Source organism: Centruroides vittatus, unplaced genomic scaffold (genome assembly GCF_030686945.1).
Source record: "Centruroides vittatus isolate TY-2023 unplaced genomic scaffold, ASM3068694v2 contig_2189, whole genome shotgun sequence".
Lineage (NCBI taxonomy): Eukaryota > Metazoa > Arthropoda > Arachnida > Scorpiones > Buthidae > Centruroides > Centruroides vittatus.
The window spans coordinates 4707-19580 of NW_027121366.1; the positions used below are offsets into that span (position 1 = coordinate 4707).

Here is a 14874-nt window from a genome sequence, read left to right on the forward strand (position 1 = left end):
TATAAAATTTTTGATAATTTGAGTATATTTTTTGATCGTTAATCGCCAACAGTCACTTTTTAGCATTAATTACGCTCGAAATCCAACTAATGTAATGAAAATAAATGCATTTTAATAGAAAAGTCATCCACAAATATGGTTTAGGAGATAAATTTCGACTAATTTACAAATGAACACTGCAAAGTGCTCTTCACGGCTACTTAAATAATGTGACATATAACAATTTACGTATTAATGATCTAGAAGAGACAAGAGAACAACGAACTGCCCTTCGAAGTATCAATATTCATTTTATTATAAATCGTAAGGCGACCATCAGCTTCCATACTCGAGTAGTCAGAAACGATCCTCTCCAACATTTAAGTATTTGTTAGGTATATAAATTCGTGACTACGTAATATTTCCCTTTTCTACTCAACTTAATGCGCTCTATAAATTTCGTGTACGTGCAAAGAACGTCCTTATATATTCTATATGTCCATTCGAATAAAGACTTTACGAGCGGATTGTTCGGGTTAAAAAGTCATAAACCCACGTTAGATACTCTTATTCGCAAACAAAAAAAATATTATGTACTAATATCTACAAAATTTGGTTAGGAAGAATGGGTACAAAGCATTATTGAAGTTTCTTTATTAGAAAATAAAACAGAAGGATAAATATTGTTGAAAATGATACCATTACGAATACAATTTTATTTAAATAAATGTCTCTTAAGTTAGTAAAAATTTTGTGGAAAATATTTGTGAGGAATCGTAGAAAAACGCATATTATAAGTAACAAATAATGTCAATAAAATCTAGAATTTGTTCTGAAAATTTGACATTTTTATTAAAAAGAAATTAATAATAGATGCAATCTCACTAACAATAAAATTTGAATACTGAAGACATTCTTAGTAAATGTTTACTTACATTTCAAGAGACCAAATGCTATATTGAAATCCCATTATTCCATATTTCTTAAACTGCATAATAGTTCGCTATTTCATAAAGTTCTTCTTTATTCTGAAGTTTAAAAAAAAAGCAAAAATTTCTTATCCCAATTATTAATGTTTTATCTGGATTCTTTCCAACTCAACTGAAATTTGTATTATTTACTTACATTTTTAATTAGTAATTAATAAGTAGTTATGTACAGTATATAAATCATTATTAATGAAAAATTTATTGATTTATTAAACATTTAAAACAACAGTTTACAAAAGTTTTAATATTTTTCTTTTCTCTTGTATAATTTTTTTAAAAATAAATTTTAATTCTTTAAATTAATTAAAAATTATTTTAATTATTATTAAAAATTTCATTTTGCAGGATTTAGAAATAAAAATAATTATTATGTATTTAAATGTGACAATCAGTAATGAATAGTTGGAAATGAAAATGAATAAAAGTTTTATATTTGAATCAGAGAAATTTTTAAATCTATTTTATTTTGAAAACTTAATTTTAATAAGAGAAATTCTGAATACTCAAATTATATTAAAAATGCGGAAAAATCATTTTTCCTCTAGTGTCTAACAAGTTGCAACCTATAACTATTTCTGCTGTAGTAAACAAATGAACGAATAAATAAATCATGACAATTTCAGACACTACAAATTAATTTTTTATTGACTCAATTGTTCTGGAAAAAATCACCCATAAAACAGTTAAGAACATGCAAACATTGATTTGGTTTTTACAGTGCTCTTTTGGCATCTCCAAGTAATTCTAACACAAAACAATTCTTTTAACTGACAAGACTGTTCCAACAGACTTAATGGCGGCTGTTCTCTGCCTTTTGCATTTTAATTGCTGAAAATAATAGGTTTTGAATAGATAAATCATAATAATGGTTGTCTGATCAATTCTTTTAGAAGTTCACCCATTAACTTCTGGTTAAAAGTAAGATGATAAATTTAACCAATGACAACTAATGCCTCTTTATTGCCCCTGAAAGGAAAAACACTCTTTTGCCATATCTTTCATAATATATTTTGATAAGAAAAAGAGTGGAATTAATAAAGGCACTGTAGTAACAAAGAAATATCACCAATGAATCCAATTCCTGACATTTTTCTTTGCGTAATAAATAGTTTGAACTCAAAGAGTCTTGAGTATTTGATATTCCTACATGTTCATGCATATTTATGATCATCATAAAGATTTAGCTAGCTAGTTATCAAAAACAACCACGAAGTAACAGATTTACCAATTGTAACAATACAACCAACTTTCAAAACATTCTGATGCATCCCACAAGTCATCCCACAACCTAATCTGAAACATAGTTTATTCTATTATAGTTTTTTTTTGCATGTATTTTTTATATCTATGTATACACTGTGTATATATATACATATACATAGTTATAGATATATATATATATGTCTATATATATACTTTATATAGGGTGATGTCTGTTATATGTATTGTACATATAAAAGTTAATCTTATTTAACATCATTGAATTCAGTTCAATAATAAAATAATAATAAAATACAACCTCAATAATTACAATAAGAGATTCTATAACAAAAGACAATAGTTTTGATTGAATATTCCAGAACATCTTTTTTCCTTTTTTTTTTCTTCAAATAATGAAGCTGCACTGGATTTTTACCTGATAATTTAAAATTAAATCTTCAAACAAAAGCTGCCTTTGCTTGCCAAAGATTCCAACTTTGACAATTATTTTTACAGAGAACATAAAAGAGCAGCCATTAAAAAAAAATAATAATAATATAACAACAACAACAAGAAACAAACAGGAAAAAATCTGGTCCCAGCATTTCAAATATCTTGGTTTTTTCCTTCATATTTTAATGCATTATCTGGGAACTGAGTATTGCACACATTTTAGAGAATCTGAACTTTGCTGGACTTCTTCATTGATTAAAAAAATATAATAATTATAATTATAATAATAATAATAAAATAAAAAGTCCAGTAAGCATCTTCTAATTATTGAAATTAGATAAAACTATACACCTTATTCACTCTTTTCTTCTATAAGTTAAGAATATCAAAAACATCAAAGATATCTTTATGGCTGGAATACAGATAAATGCTGAATTTTTAAACTATTTGCTTTTTTTGCAGAAATACTAAAGAGAGGAATATACAATGAAAGAGAGACAGAAAAAAAGTAATGGCATAACAGACACTTGAGCCTGCTGGCCTCTGAATGGCAGTACTAGAATCAAGGCTTGACCATTGCTGTCAAACTAACAATGATGCTATTTGGTTTATCAGAAATGTGAATGCAAATATTAGGGAAGAGAGGTGATTATACTGCATCAGTTAGTGCTAACTATAACAGTATATAAAATACACAAATCATACAAACATTTTTTAATACTAAATTGGTGAAGATTAGGACTCTCCATTGGCAGCCAGCACCATGTTGTAAGCAAAATTGGGAGTTATTCATTTCTGATATTTATGGCTTTCTTGTAGTTGGTCCATTTTTATGAATAGGGCAAACATACTGTTGCAAAATTATTACTTAAAAGGAACACATTACATCACTTGCTTTGTCTGATGTGGATAAAAAATGAATGATGACCATTAAGAGGCAAGAAGTTGAAGTGTCCAGAATCTTACAATTCTACTTTTTCTTATTTTAAAATGTTTTGGGTTTTATTAATTCTGTGGGTGACATGTAGGAGCAAGTCATTTTTCACTCCCATGTGGACTGGCCGGCTGCAAAGGTGATCCAAGTGTCAGCCATATTGCAGGCAGCGGATGCAAGGACTAATATATCAGGAATTGAGCAATGTAGCAATTTCTTGCTGAATTTCTTTTAATTCTTGGATCTTTTGTGCGAGTCGTTGATTCAGCTGTTCCAAAGCACCTTTTTTAGCTCGATTGGTCGATTTAGTTCCATCTAGCTGTTCTTGGAGTCTTGTAACACTTGTCCTTAACCCTTCATTATCAGCTAACAAAGCCTTTAAAAAATAAAATAAAAAAAAATTCATTAAGTAAATATTTTTAAGCATGACCAACTTCTTCAACATAGAAATTATACTAATGAATAAATCCTCTGTCAATATCAAAGAGCAGAATGATTAAAAGTGAAATTTAATTCTAAAGAGACAAATGATTAATTTTACAAAATTCTAGATAATGATGAAATTAAATAAAAAATCCAAATTTTACAGCTTTCAAGATAATTTAAAATGACAATCATATTTCAAACAATTTACTGTAAACTAACTTCAGGACAGGAATGCATTATTTTTATGAAAAATTTTCGTTCATATAATTTTGAATAAATTTCACAATTTTTTTTTAACAAAGCTGCTCTATTTTTTTTAAAAATCCTTGAGCAAGTAGAAAATATTCTGTGGTACTTTGGTATCTCTGAAAAGTTTTAAAAATTGAGGGCCACATGCATTGTCAAATGCACCTCTGATGTCTAGAAATATTAACAGAGCTATCTCTTCTTTCCTTGTCCACACAATTTAACATTGGGCATTCCTCAAAACAAAACTTTCTTTAAATAAAAAAAAAAGTGTGGAAAATGGTAATTTATGACACAACCATTTACAATACAACTACTAATTGATGGAATACATTATGTACAGTACATAACCTGGGGTATGCCTGTACATAACACTTAAATATCTTAGAATAAATCTAAAAAATAACCAAATTACACTGAAAAAACATAATATGTAAGCCTCTTACAACATTTTAAATATTCATTAATTTTATAACTTAAGCCGAGAAAAAAATTCTCTTTTCTTTATATTTAAGCAACGAATAATAATTTTTCTAATTTGTTAACAGTTAACTATTTACTTTTCAAAGATGCTTTATTTTAATTACATATTTTTACGATTAATGTATATAATTACATTGTATATATTGATCATAAAACAAAAATTTGTTATAAAATTATGTTTAAAACTAAAATAAACTTCATTTAAATTTTTTAAAGCTAATAAACATAGTATGAAAAATTATATAGTACAGAAGTGTAATGCACAAATTCAACTTAATGATTATATTTACTGATTTATTTTAATTAAAAATAAATAATCAGAAGAAATATATTTTTTAAGGATTTTCAACAACTTTTCTGTAGCATTAGAAAACTGGAGAAAAGAAATGAACCATGCACACTTGTTACTTAACAAATCACTATGCAAAAAAAATAAATGTTCACTGAAGGAAAGTTATATAATTAGAAAATTAATCAAAGTTTACTAAATTTATTTAGAAATCTGAAATTTGTTTTAGAACAAAAATATTTCATTAAATTAGTTTTTTTTTTGTTTTTCTGACTTACACTCTTTCCTTTGCAAATAAACTAAGTTTATTATTTCAGACTACATTTCCAATATTTTCTTTGCATTTCTTCTTTAATATTAGATTTGATTTTTAAATTTAACAATATGTTACTTAACAGAAAAAAGAAATAATTAAAATTATACTGGCTAATTGTATGAAATAACTTTCTATTTTATATAGTTTCCAAAAGCTTTGATTCAATTAAAAATATCCTATTCAGGCAAGTTGACAGAACAGAGAGTATTATTAGGCATGAAAGGCATTCATTTAAGATGCTGTTCATAAAAAGCATGAAAAATAACTAATCTCAAATGATGAGCCAGGAAACTCAAAAGTATCTGAGACTACTTGGGACTTGCTGTTTTGATTATTTCATTAAAAAATAATTTAAAAATCTAATTTTTTGTAATAACCTATTATAATGAATTACTGCAGATATTTATACATTACTATTAGTATTTTCCCAAAGAACCAATTGTAGAAAGTATTTTTACAATAATAATGTTGATTAAAAACATTAATGATAAAACATAAGTATATATTTTATTTTAATAATAATGTAATTTCAGTGTAAACAGTACTACACATATATGAAGGGACTAACACCAATAATATATGCAGTTATCAACATTAGCTTGATAACTGCATACATTACTGGTGTTTGTGAAGTAACATGAGAAAATTTTTTACTTATATTTATTTATTTTCCATTTTGTGTCACTTATTTTGAGTTGTGTAGCTTTGTTAAATCTTAACTGTTATCTCAACACTTTCCAACTAGAGCTTCATTTGTATAATTTCAATAGGATTTTAGTTAGTGGAATGCAATTCTATTCATTTTTTAAACAGGTTAATCACATTTATAAATGTAGGAATAAGTATTAAGTAATTTTCTAAGTGAATGTTAGTAGAAAAACAAATTAAGCAAACCTTATTTCTTGTATGTGCAATATGCAAATCAGCAATGTATGAAAGAACATTGTCAAAGACACAGCAAGCTAACCTTCACCTGTTGGCAATAGCAGATCAAGGAGGATCCAAAGGAGCACTCAAAAATTAAAAATATTTGAATAATTATAAGTACCATTTATGTTCAAAATAATTATACTGAAGACAATCTGATAAATCATATTTGCCATCATAAACGTTTTTAAAAACAATGTTTAGGAGTTCAGATAAATAATTTTTGTTTTCTTCAATAAGGACGGCTTAAGTTCCTGTAGTTCCCAGAGAACTGCTCCATCAGCTGGTCAGTGTTTGCTGTGGAATTGAATTATAAGTCATGGTGCTGATTACAGGTTTTCTTCTAGATTCTTCCCTAACCAGGTTAAGTGTTTGAAATTTTGAAATAACTAAGTTTTACTAATAATCAATTTTTATTGTTGTAACATAAGCTTTCTAATAATGGTTTTTGTTGTAATATATTTTCATTTGTAGTCAGTCTAGTACTGGCATTTTTAGTTTATTAAAGTTTTGATTCTTTTAACAAATTCTGGTACAAGATTTGGGTGTATTATAGATTACCCCCTATGGAATTTCAGGACTTTGATTATATATTGGAACTCAGGGGACCGAGATGAGTTCAACGGTACCCTATTTTTGGACCGGAGACGAAAAATAAAAAAGTTATCACACTTTTTCACTTACCATACTTTTTTAATGCTCTCACAAAGATGGCACCATAGTTGCTAGTACTGCCATCTTGCGGTAAAGTCTGCAAACCATGACGTCGGACTATGGTCATCTCCAGTAGGGTTAAACACGCGATACAAGAGCGGAGAGAGTGACGCGACTTCCGATCATCGCGCAATCGCCATTTCGGTTAATGTTACTTATGGCAGCGAATGTGGCAGCCGTTCTGACTGTTCGTGCTCTTGACTGACCTCCCAGAGGGGAGCCGCCGGCAGGCCGCCATGTGCTAAACGTCACTAATTATTGATTCATGGTAATTATTGAACAAAGTAAAAAAAAAGGGGGAAACGTCTACTAAAGGCAATTTTAACGGCAAGCGACGCACTCCCGATCGTGATAGCGAGGCCGACTTAGCGAAGAGAGCGACGCGACTCCCAATTATCGCACGATCGCCGGAAAAAAGTATGATAACTTTTTTATTTTTCGTCTCTGGTCCAAAAGTAGGGTATCGTTGAACTCATCTCAGTTCCCTCAGTTCAGATATATACTCAAAGTCCCGAAATTCCATAGATAGTAATCTATAGTATCCCCCAAGATTTATTTCTTGTTAACATTTTTGGACCTTGCATGTTTTTGCTTTTCATTAAACAACACAATCATTATAAGTATATCAATTGCTAACTATGCTTAATACTCCAGAGTTTTAACATTTGCTTTAATAGATACATATTTTTGATTTTTTATTAATCAATAATAATAAAAATTTAGAAATTGAACATTATTCACATACATCTCATGTATATTCTGATTATCATGTTCATTAGAAAACTTTTTGAATGATGAATGTAATGAGTAATAAAAATAGATAATCATTATTATTCTACTGAAAATTTTATAATTGAATTTTATGAAATGTCATCGAATTTTTGCATTAAAGGTAACAGTAATTATATTGCATATCTAAAGTTTAAATCTTTTTATATTAAAGAGTGATAATTTAACTTTCTATTTTTAATGATGTTAATGTGTGTGTCTAAATGCTTTAGGATATTTAATAAATCTATTGCTTTAGAACAGGATATCCCAAAATGGGTACATAATGACTCATTTTTCCAATGACAGACAAAAGTGTTTTCTTATTCTTGTGATGATCACTACATCATTTTGGTATTCACAAGACACAGATAATAGTGGGTTTTGTCTGGCTACGAAACAGGCCATCTTCAATGCTCTTGAACTATGTGAAAAACTTGGCTTCATTCATGAATATTTATCTGTAATGTTTGTATTAAAATATCCAAAACAATTATTTACTCAGCTATTTCCTGACTAAGTAATGGTGTACAAACATTAGTCAATGATTTTTAATTCTTAAACTGCCACTAGTAATTAATCCTTAACTGTTGTAGTGATAACAATTCACAAAAACATTTCTTTATTTTTAGGTTGTCCAAGCATAGAATAAAGTAACAAACAAGACTTGAGCCAGGACAAAAATGATGTGTGGCAAATACTATCTCACTAGATTTCACCTATCATTAATAAACTGTATTATCTAAAGATGAGAGGGAAGTTGATAAAAGATCAAGGAATTCTTGAAGAGGGTCAAAAAGTTTGTGGACACCTGATTTAAAGTAAATAAAACAAAAATTAAATTATAGCTGATTATAAAATACAGTGGAAACTCGGTTAACAAATGCCCTGGTTAATGACCAAATTGGTTAATGAACTTTTACTTTGCAAAAATTTTGTCTCGGATAATGGTTTTTGTGCCAAAATTAGAGGTAGATGATGCAGATGTGGAGGAGTAGATAAATGAACATCAAAATGAACTAACCACAGAAGTGCTGGTTGCCTTGCAAGAAGAACAGCTGAAAGTCTTACAAGTAGAGTATTCGTCAGAGGAAGAGAAGGTTAGGGAAGAAATCACCAGTGCTGAGATCAAGGAAATTTGCAGAAAATGAAATGATATGCAGGAATTTATTGAGAAATTCCATTTTCGAAAAATTTTGATTAAAAGATTAAGACAATCAACTTTAGACCACTTTCTTGTTCGTCATCAAAAGAGATCTCGACTTGAAGAATCTCCCAATACAGTGCTACCTGATATTTTTATGGAAGGGGATTCCCCTTTCAAGCATTATGCTCCATACCTCTCCACTCCTCTGTTGCCAACTACAACAAATGAAGGCATGTACAGCACTATTTTATTAAATACATATTTGTTGCTGTAATAATAGGTACTACATTTTCCTATATTTTCATCAAAGAAAACTCATTTTACAAATAAAATTACAAAAGTTCCGGAGGCTAGAACAGATAAATTGTATTTGCATTAATTTCTATGGGAAAAATTGCTTTGGTTAATGAACAGAGTCATGGAACAGATTAAGTTCATTAATCGAGGTTCCACTGTAGTTAAATTTAATAATTACCTTCTATGCTAAAGTCATCAATTGATTTATTATATTTTGTGGTAAAAGAAAGCTTTATCTCAATATACTATGCACAGATTCACATGTAGTCTCGTTCCTAACAAATTTACACTAAAGAATGATTGATGATTTTTCAACAATTCTGGTCTATCAATACTTATGTTAATTTATTAGACAAATCCATCTGTTATTAATTCATATAATTAAAAATTAGATTATAATTGATTAATAAATAAACAAATTTAAACTGCATAACACTATTCTTTATTTTTTTAATAGTTTTATATACATTAAGTAATTATTTCCTAGAGACAGATATAAAGCTAAGGAATTATTTTATGGAAGTTATAAATTATATATATATATAAACCATATGTAGTAATTGTAAATACATGTATAAATTTATTGCACAATTTTACTTACTTTCAATTTATCTTCTACTTTTTGACTTGTAGTTTGTACCTGTTGCTGTTCATCTAATTTTCTTTTCATTATTTCAATTTCCTATAAGAAAATACACAATTAAACTGTTTTATCTTTTTAAATATTTTGTATAAATATTTGTACTATAATCTCAATGAAATTGGACATTTATTATTACATACAGAAAAATTTCAATATAGTACACCTTCAGTCAGCAGGCATTAACAAAGACAATAGCTTTTGAAATAGAAAGTAGAAAGCTATTGTCTTTGCTAATGTATGTTGGAATTGAAAGTTATTTATTATCTTAAATTTTATATAAATGTTAGTTTAATGTAGAAATACATTAATTAGAGTTTAAAAAACAAAGCAAAAAGTTACCTTTTAGTTTCAGTTTCATTCATTATTATTTTGAATTAAGTTCAATAATTATTAAATAAAAATTAAACAAAATTATTGTAATTACTAATTAATGTTAGTATAAGATAGAAACCTAATTGCCTATCTTTAGAAAAATTATGTTATATTAATTATTAATAAAACAGAGCTGTTATTTTGTAACCTGTGATTTTGAGAAAAGTTGACAACCAAAGTTTTGACAATGTCAATTGAATTATACACCTTACATTTTATGCGAATATGAGGTGTACAGAAATTGTAAAATAAAAAATATGAGTGATCTTTCACATTCCTTTAGTACTTTTGATCATTTCACTCATTATAACAATACCATAAACTATAGAAAAGCAATTTCCAATATAGTGTTGAGACCCCAACCGGGGTCCTGATTTTTTTTAATGCATTAAACACTTTTTTGTAAACATTATTCTTCTGCTTAAAAAATCTTCAAATGTGTTGTGTATATAAAAAAATATACACAACACTTTTGAAGAATTTTTGTTTGGTTTTCTTTGACAGGCAAAGAAAAATATAAATGCTTAATTAGGATTAGTGGATTTCTTTATATATATAAACAAATTACCAAAAAAAAAAAAAAAAAACAATAATTGTAAGAAAAAGAAAATATGTTGCAGAATTTTTAAAATATGGATTTCCATATAAGAAAGTTAATGGTGCACATTCTATCATTTTGTATAATCTTTAACAAACTTTTTCAAGAAGCAAAGGTTTGAAATTTCTTCTATGTATCTGGAGATGAACTGTTTTTATCCCTCAGGCTATGAGGGGAATTTGTGTGGCAAAACCAATCAAACAACTTTCCCTTTGGCCAATTTCATCTCAAATGGATTAAGGCAATGTTGGCCAATCTCATGTTTAAAGAGTTAGACATTTGAAAACAAATCATCCAATGTAAAGTAAAATAAAAGAGCTATTGCATTTTTTGAAAGAAAATCATCCAACTATCTCAAAAAATTTCTTATTGAAATAAAAATGAAACAACTCTCAAAAACTGACTTTGATTTTATGAGCTTTGTCAAAAATGCAGGCAATTCAAAATGATAATTTTCAAATTTATAGTGAAATAAAAATTTATCTAATGAAATTTTATTTTAAAAGTAACAACCAAAGAAAATTATTTATGTTTTTAATGTTTTCTTGTAAAACATTAAAAATGTAAAATTTAAATAGAATTTATTCAATAAAATTTGTATGTATAGAGTTGTTGTGGAGTTGCAAAAATTTGTTAATGTTCAAATGGGGTTGTGGAAACAGTCGGGGAACCACTGGTATAGAACATTGTCCAACTTTTTATTCAGACTAAATTAAAGTTACAATACATGTACAGTACATTTAAAGGTATATGCAACAGTCCAAGTACAGTTTGATTTAAAAAAGTCTACTTTTTACAATAGTAGTCATTCTAACTTATAGTGGCATCCTTAGCTTTCTTCAAAGATCAGAATCAGCCATAAATTACATACCATTTAGTATTTCCTGATAACCAACTTATAACATTACAACTTACAACATTCCTTCTAAGCTGTGCAAATGTGCAGCCACATACAGATTTCTATGGGGTTGTGCAGGTGCTTTTACTTTCTGTGCAGGACATCTACATACAAAACATTCATGATGATCCAAGTAACTTTTAGGGAGATGATAGTATGAGTTATTCTAAGCAAAAAAGTTACTACGAACATGTATTGCATTTCTAGTCTGAAAATTTTTTGCTCAGGTGCATTTTGGCACCACGCAGCTATATGAAAAATTAGAGGGAACACTGCTTACAAGTAATCAGAGAAGACAACATTCCATCATTCTGCAAAGAATTTCTGGTGTCAGTTTTGCTTTTCTTTATAATGATTAAGACCCTCTCTTTTCTAGCATTGATATACAGTATATGGCATAACCATAATTTCTGCTAAACACCTATTCAAAAACCTTTAAATAGTGCAGCCAAACTTTAACATTTCGAACGTTTTCGGTCTTATTCAAGGACCTTTCTAAAGAAAAGAACAATGTAAAATTAAAACGTAGTACGAATACAAATGGAACAAGCTTTAGAACGTTTTTAAACATTAATCTGTAGCAAAATCACATGCGTCATCATAAAACATAGCTAAAGTTAAAACATATGCGCATAAAATACATAAAGTACTGGAAAAACAAAATAAAAATAAAATAAAAAATAAAGTTTAAAAAAATAAAATAAAATACTGGTAAGACATCGGGATCGGGATAACATCCGCCGTTATACTACGGGTTCCAAAGTATATAGTAAAACAAGAGAGGGCATATATTAAAGTAAACTTGAACGCCAAGCTGCAAAAACTTTAGCGGAGTCCCTGAAGTTGACGGAGCAACCTTTATGCCGTAGCATGGCAGATATGTACCGTAGCTTTACATATCTGCCATGCTTCTGCGTAGCAGCAGTGCCTAATGTCTCAAACTACTTGTAAAAGCTGTGTTTGGTCCCATTCTGCTTTGACCTGTTGTGGGGTGGCTAACACGTAGGTGGCCAGCGCTGTGCATGATTGTTCCTTGTAGGTGGCCAGTGCTGTCCATGGTTTAAAGGTTTTTGAGTAGGTGTTTAGTTATATTATGCAGTCCCAGAAGAATTATAATTTCTGCTATTTTGCTTAATCTGGAAAAAATCTTTGTTGCTCATTATGATCTACTATCTCTTGCAGAACAATTATCAAAATTACCGGTGTCCTCACCTTCCATGCCAGACAGAAATACCAGAAAAATAACTTAGGCAGATTCTCAGTGTAGTCAAAAAAAAAAAATTATTTTTAAAACAAAGTGTCCAATATCAATCTTTTCGATTGATATTGGAAATCATGGGGGAAAGGCAGACAAATGCCAAACACAGAGGACACGTAGAAAGCACCCTCAAAAAGCAGATGATTGAGTTCTAATAGTTGGCCAAACTTGTCCGAATAAGGATCTAGTACGTTTCAGTGCAAGAAAAACATTCTCCATTAATTTGACATCAACATTATGTAATGTCAATGTTATAACAGCTAGGTGTAACTACAAATAGACACCAAACTGAATAAACGATACCCTAGTATTGTATCAATCGGCACATTCAAAATTTAAAATATTTTGCGACTTGAAAAACGCTGCGTTAGGCAAAATTATAAACTTGAGAAAACGATTTAATATCAATAAAATTTGTTTTCGAAATATTTTAATTCTTTCGAAACTCCTCACAATTACCCTTCACACACTGTTTAAGGGCAGGTGTTAATAAATTAGTCTGAAAACGAAAACAAAGTGCAAAAAATTATAATTTAAATGGTGCCGTTTATCATTTTTCGTTTTAATAACGTCGATTGTGTAACAAAATACCGTAGCTTATTTTTCTTTACATTTTCTACCAGTTTAATAATATAAAATTCGGGAAAATTGTTAAGGGACAAATTTTATAAATTTACATTTTTGTAATAAATTATTAAATCTGTTAAATGGTATATTAATGATTTAATATTTTAATTAAAAATAACGGAGTTTTTCCCCTCCTTTTGGAAGTCATATAGTCCTACGATTGCAGATATAAAAATAATTCGTCCTTTTATTAAATAAAACGTCTTATTTTAAATCTTAATAATTCAGCGATTCTAAAAAGATAATTTTTAATTAGTTATATATTTTTTCTAATTAACAATTTTAATAAATAATAAACAGCATTTCCCATAAAAGTAGCGAAACGACTGTGTTACACATCGATTGTATAATAACAGCGACTTTAACTTAAGTAACATTAATGTTGTCAAATGATGAACATGAATTAACAGGAAAATGTTTTCGTGCCAAAACGTACATTTCAGAGTCCAAATAACCCGGAATTAATAGAATATTTGGACTTGGTTATTTATGTATATCTAGAATAATTTGTTAAAAATGAAACTGAAAAAATATTTTAATGCCTAACATGGTATGTTCTGAAGTGCCTACTGGTAATTATCTTACTTCCAACGACCACCCCGGAGGCGCGGGGTATACGAGTTTTACTGTATTTTCGTTCTGGAGTTTTCTGCAGGATATACGATGTCGCGGGTTATCCGCACGAAATTGTGGTACGAGCTAGTTTCTTTCCAGATAAATCGAAATCCTGGTATCCTGGGACTCGACTGTTGTTATTGATCTGAAAATCCCAGAACTGGACTAATATCCCGGGATTTTAACTTTCTCTACAACAAAAATTAAAAAAATGTTATTCTAATGTTACTAAATCACAACGATAGACCTATATGTAACCTTATTATTTTCGAAGATCTTTTTCAATTAAAAAAAAAAAAAAAAACCAGAATTTCACTATATACGAAATTTAAACTTAAATTTTAAAGATATTTAAATTTCGGTAGTATGGTAATCTGAGAATCGAGTCTATGAGCACAATGCTCATAGACTCGATTCTCAGATTTCCACAAAAGTTTCGATTGTTATTTAAGAAGCCATTTTAAAACTTCGATTCTTATATTTATATTTTATTTTCTAGTTAGTTTCAAGTCATTAAATCAATAAATCATCTGTTTCAAAAACCAAAATGAATCAAATGATCGAATCCTTTGAGTCATTTGATTCAATTATAATAATTAAGAACATTTTGTCCATCACTGCTCATAATTTCTCATTATTTTACAATTTCACTTATGTGAATACTAAACGTTGTGTTTTCATTAGTACACATTATG

General features: G+C 28.6%; 1 protein-coding gene across 1 annotated transcript; it reads right to left on the reverse strand.

Annotated features, from left to right (window-relative positions):
• Window positions 1-1585: 1585 nt before the first annotated feature.
• LOC136970802 (uncharacterized) lies at window positions 1586-9845 on the reverse strand. Its single transcript, XM_067265256.1, has 2 exons — window positions 9770-9845; window positions 1586-3931 (listed from the first exon to the last, which is right to left on the reverse strand). The coding sequence occupies exons 1-2, from the start codon at window positions 9836-9838 to the stop codon at window positions 3746-3748; spliced, it is 255 nt and encodes an 84-aa protein (XP_067121357.1). The 5' UTR covers window positions 9839-9845; the 3' UTR covers window positions 1586-3745.
• Between the last annotated feature and the right edge of the window lie 5029 nt (window positions 9846-14874).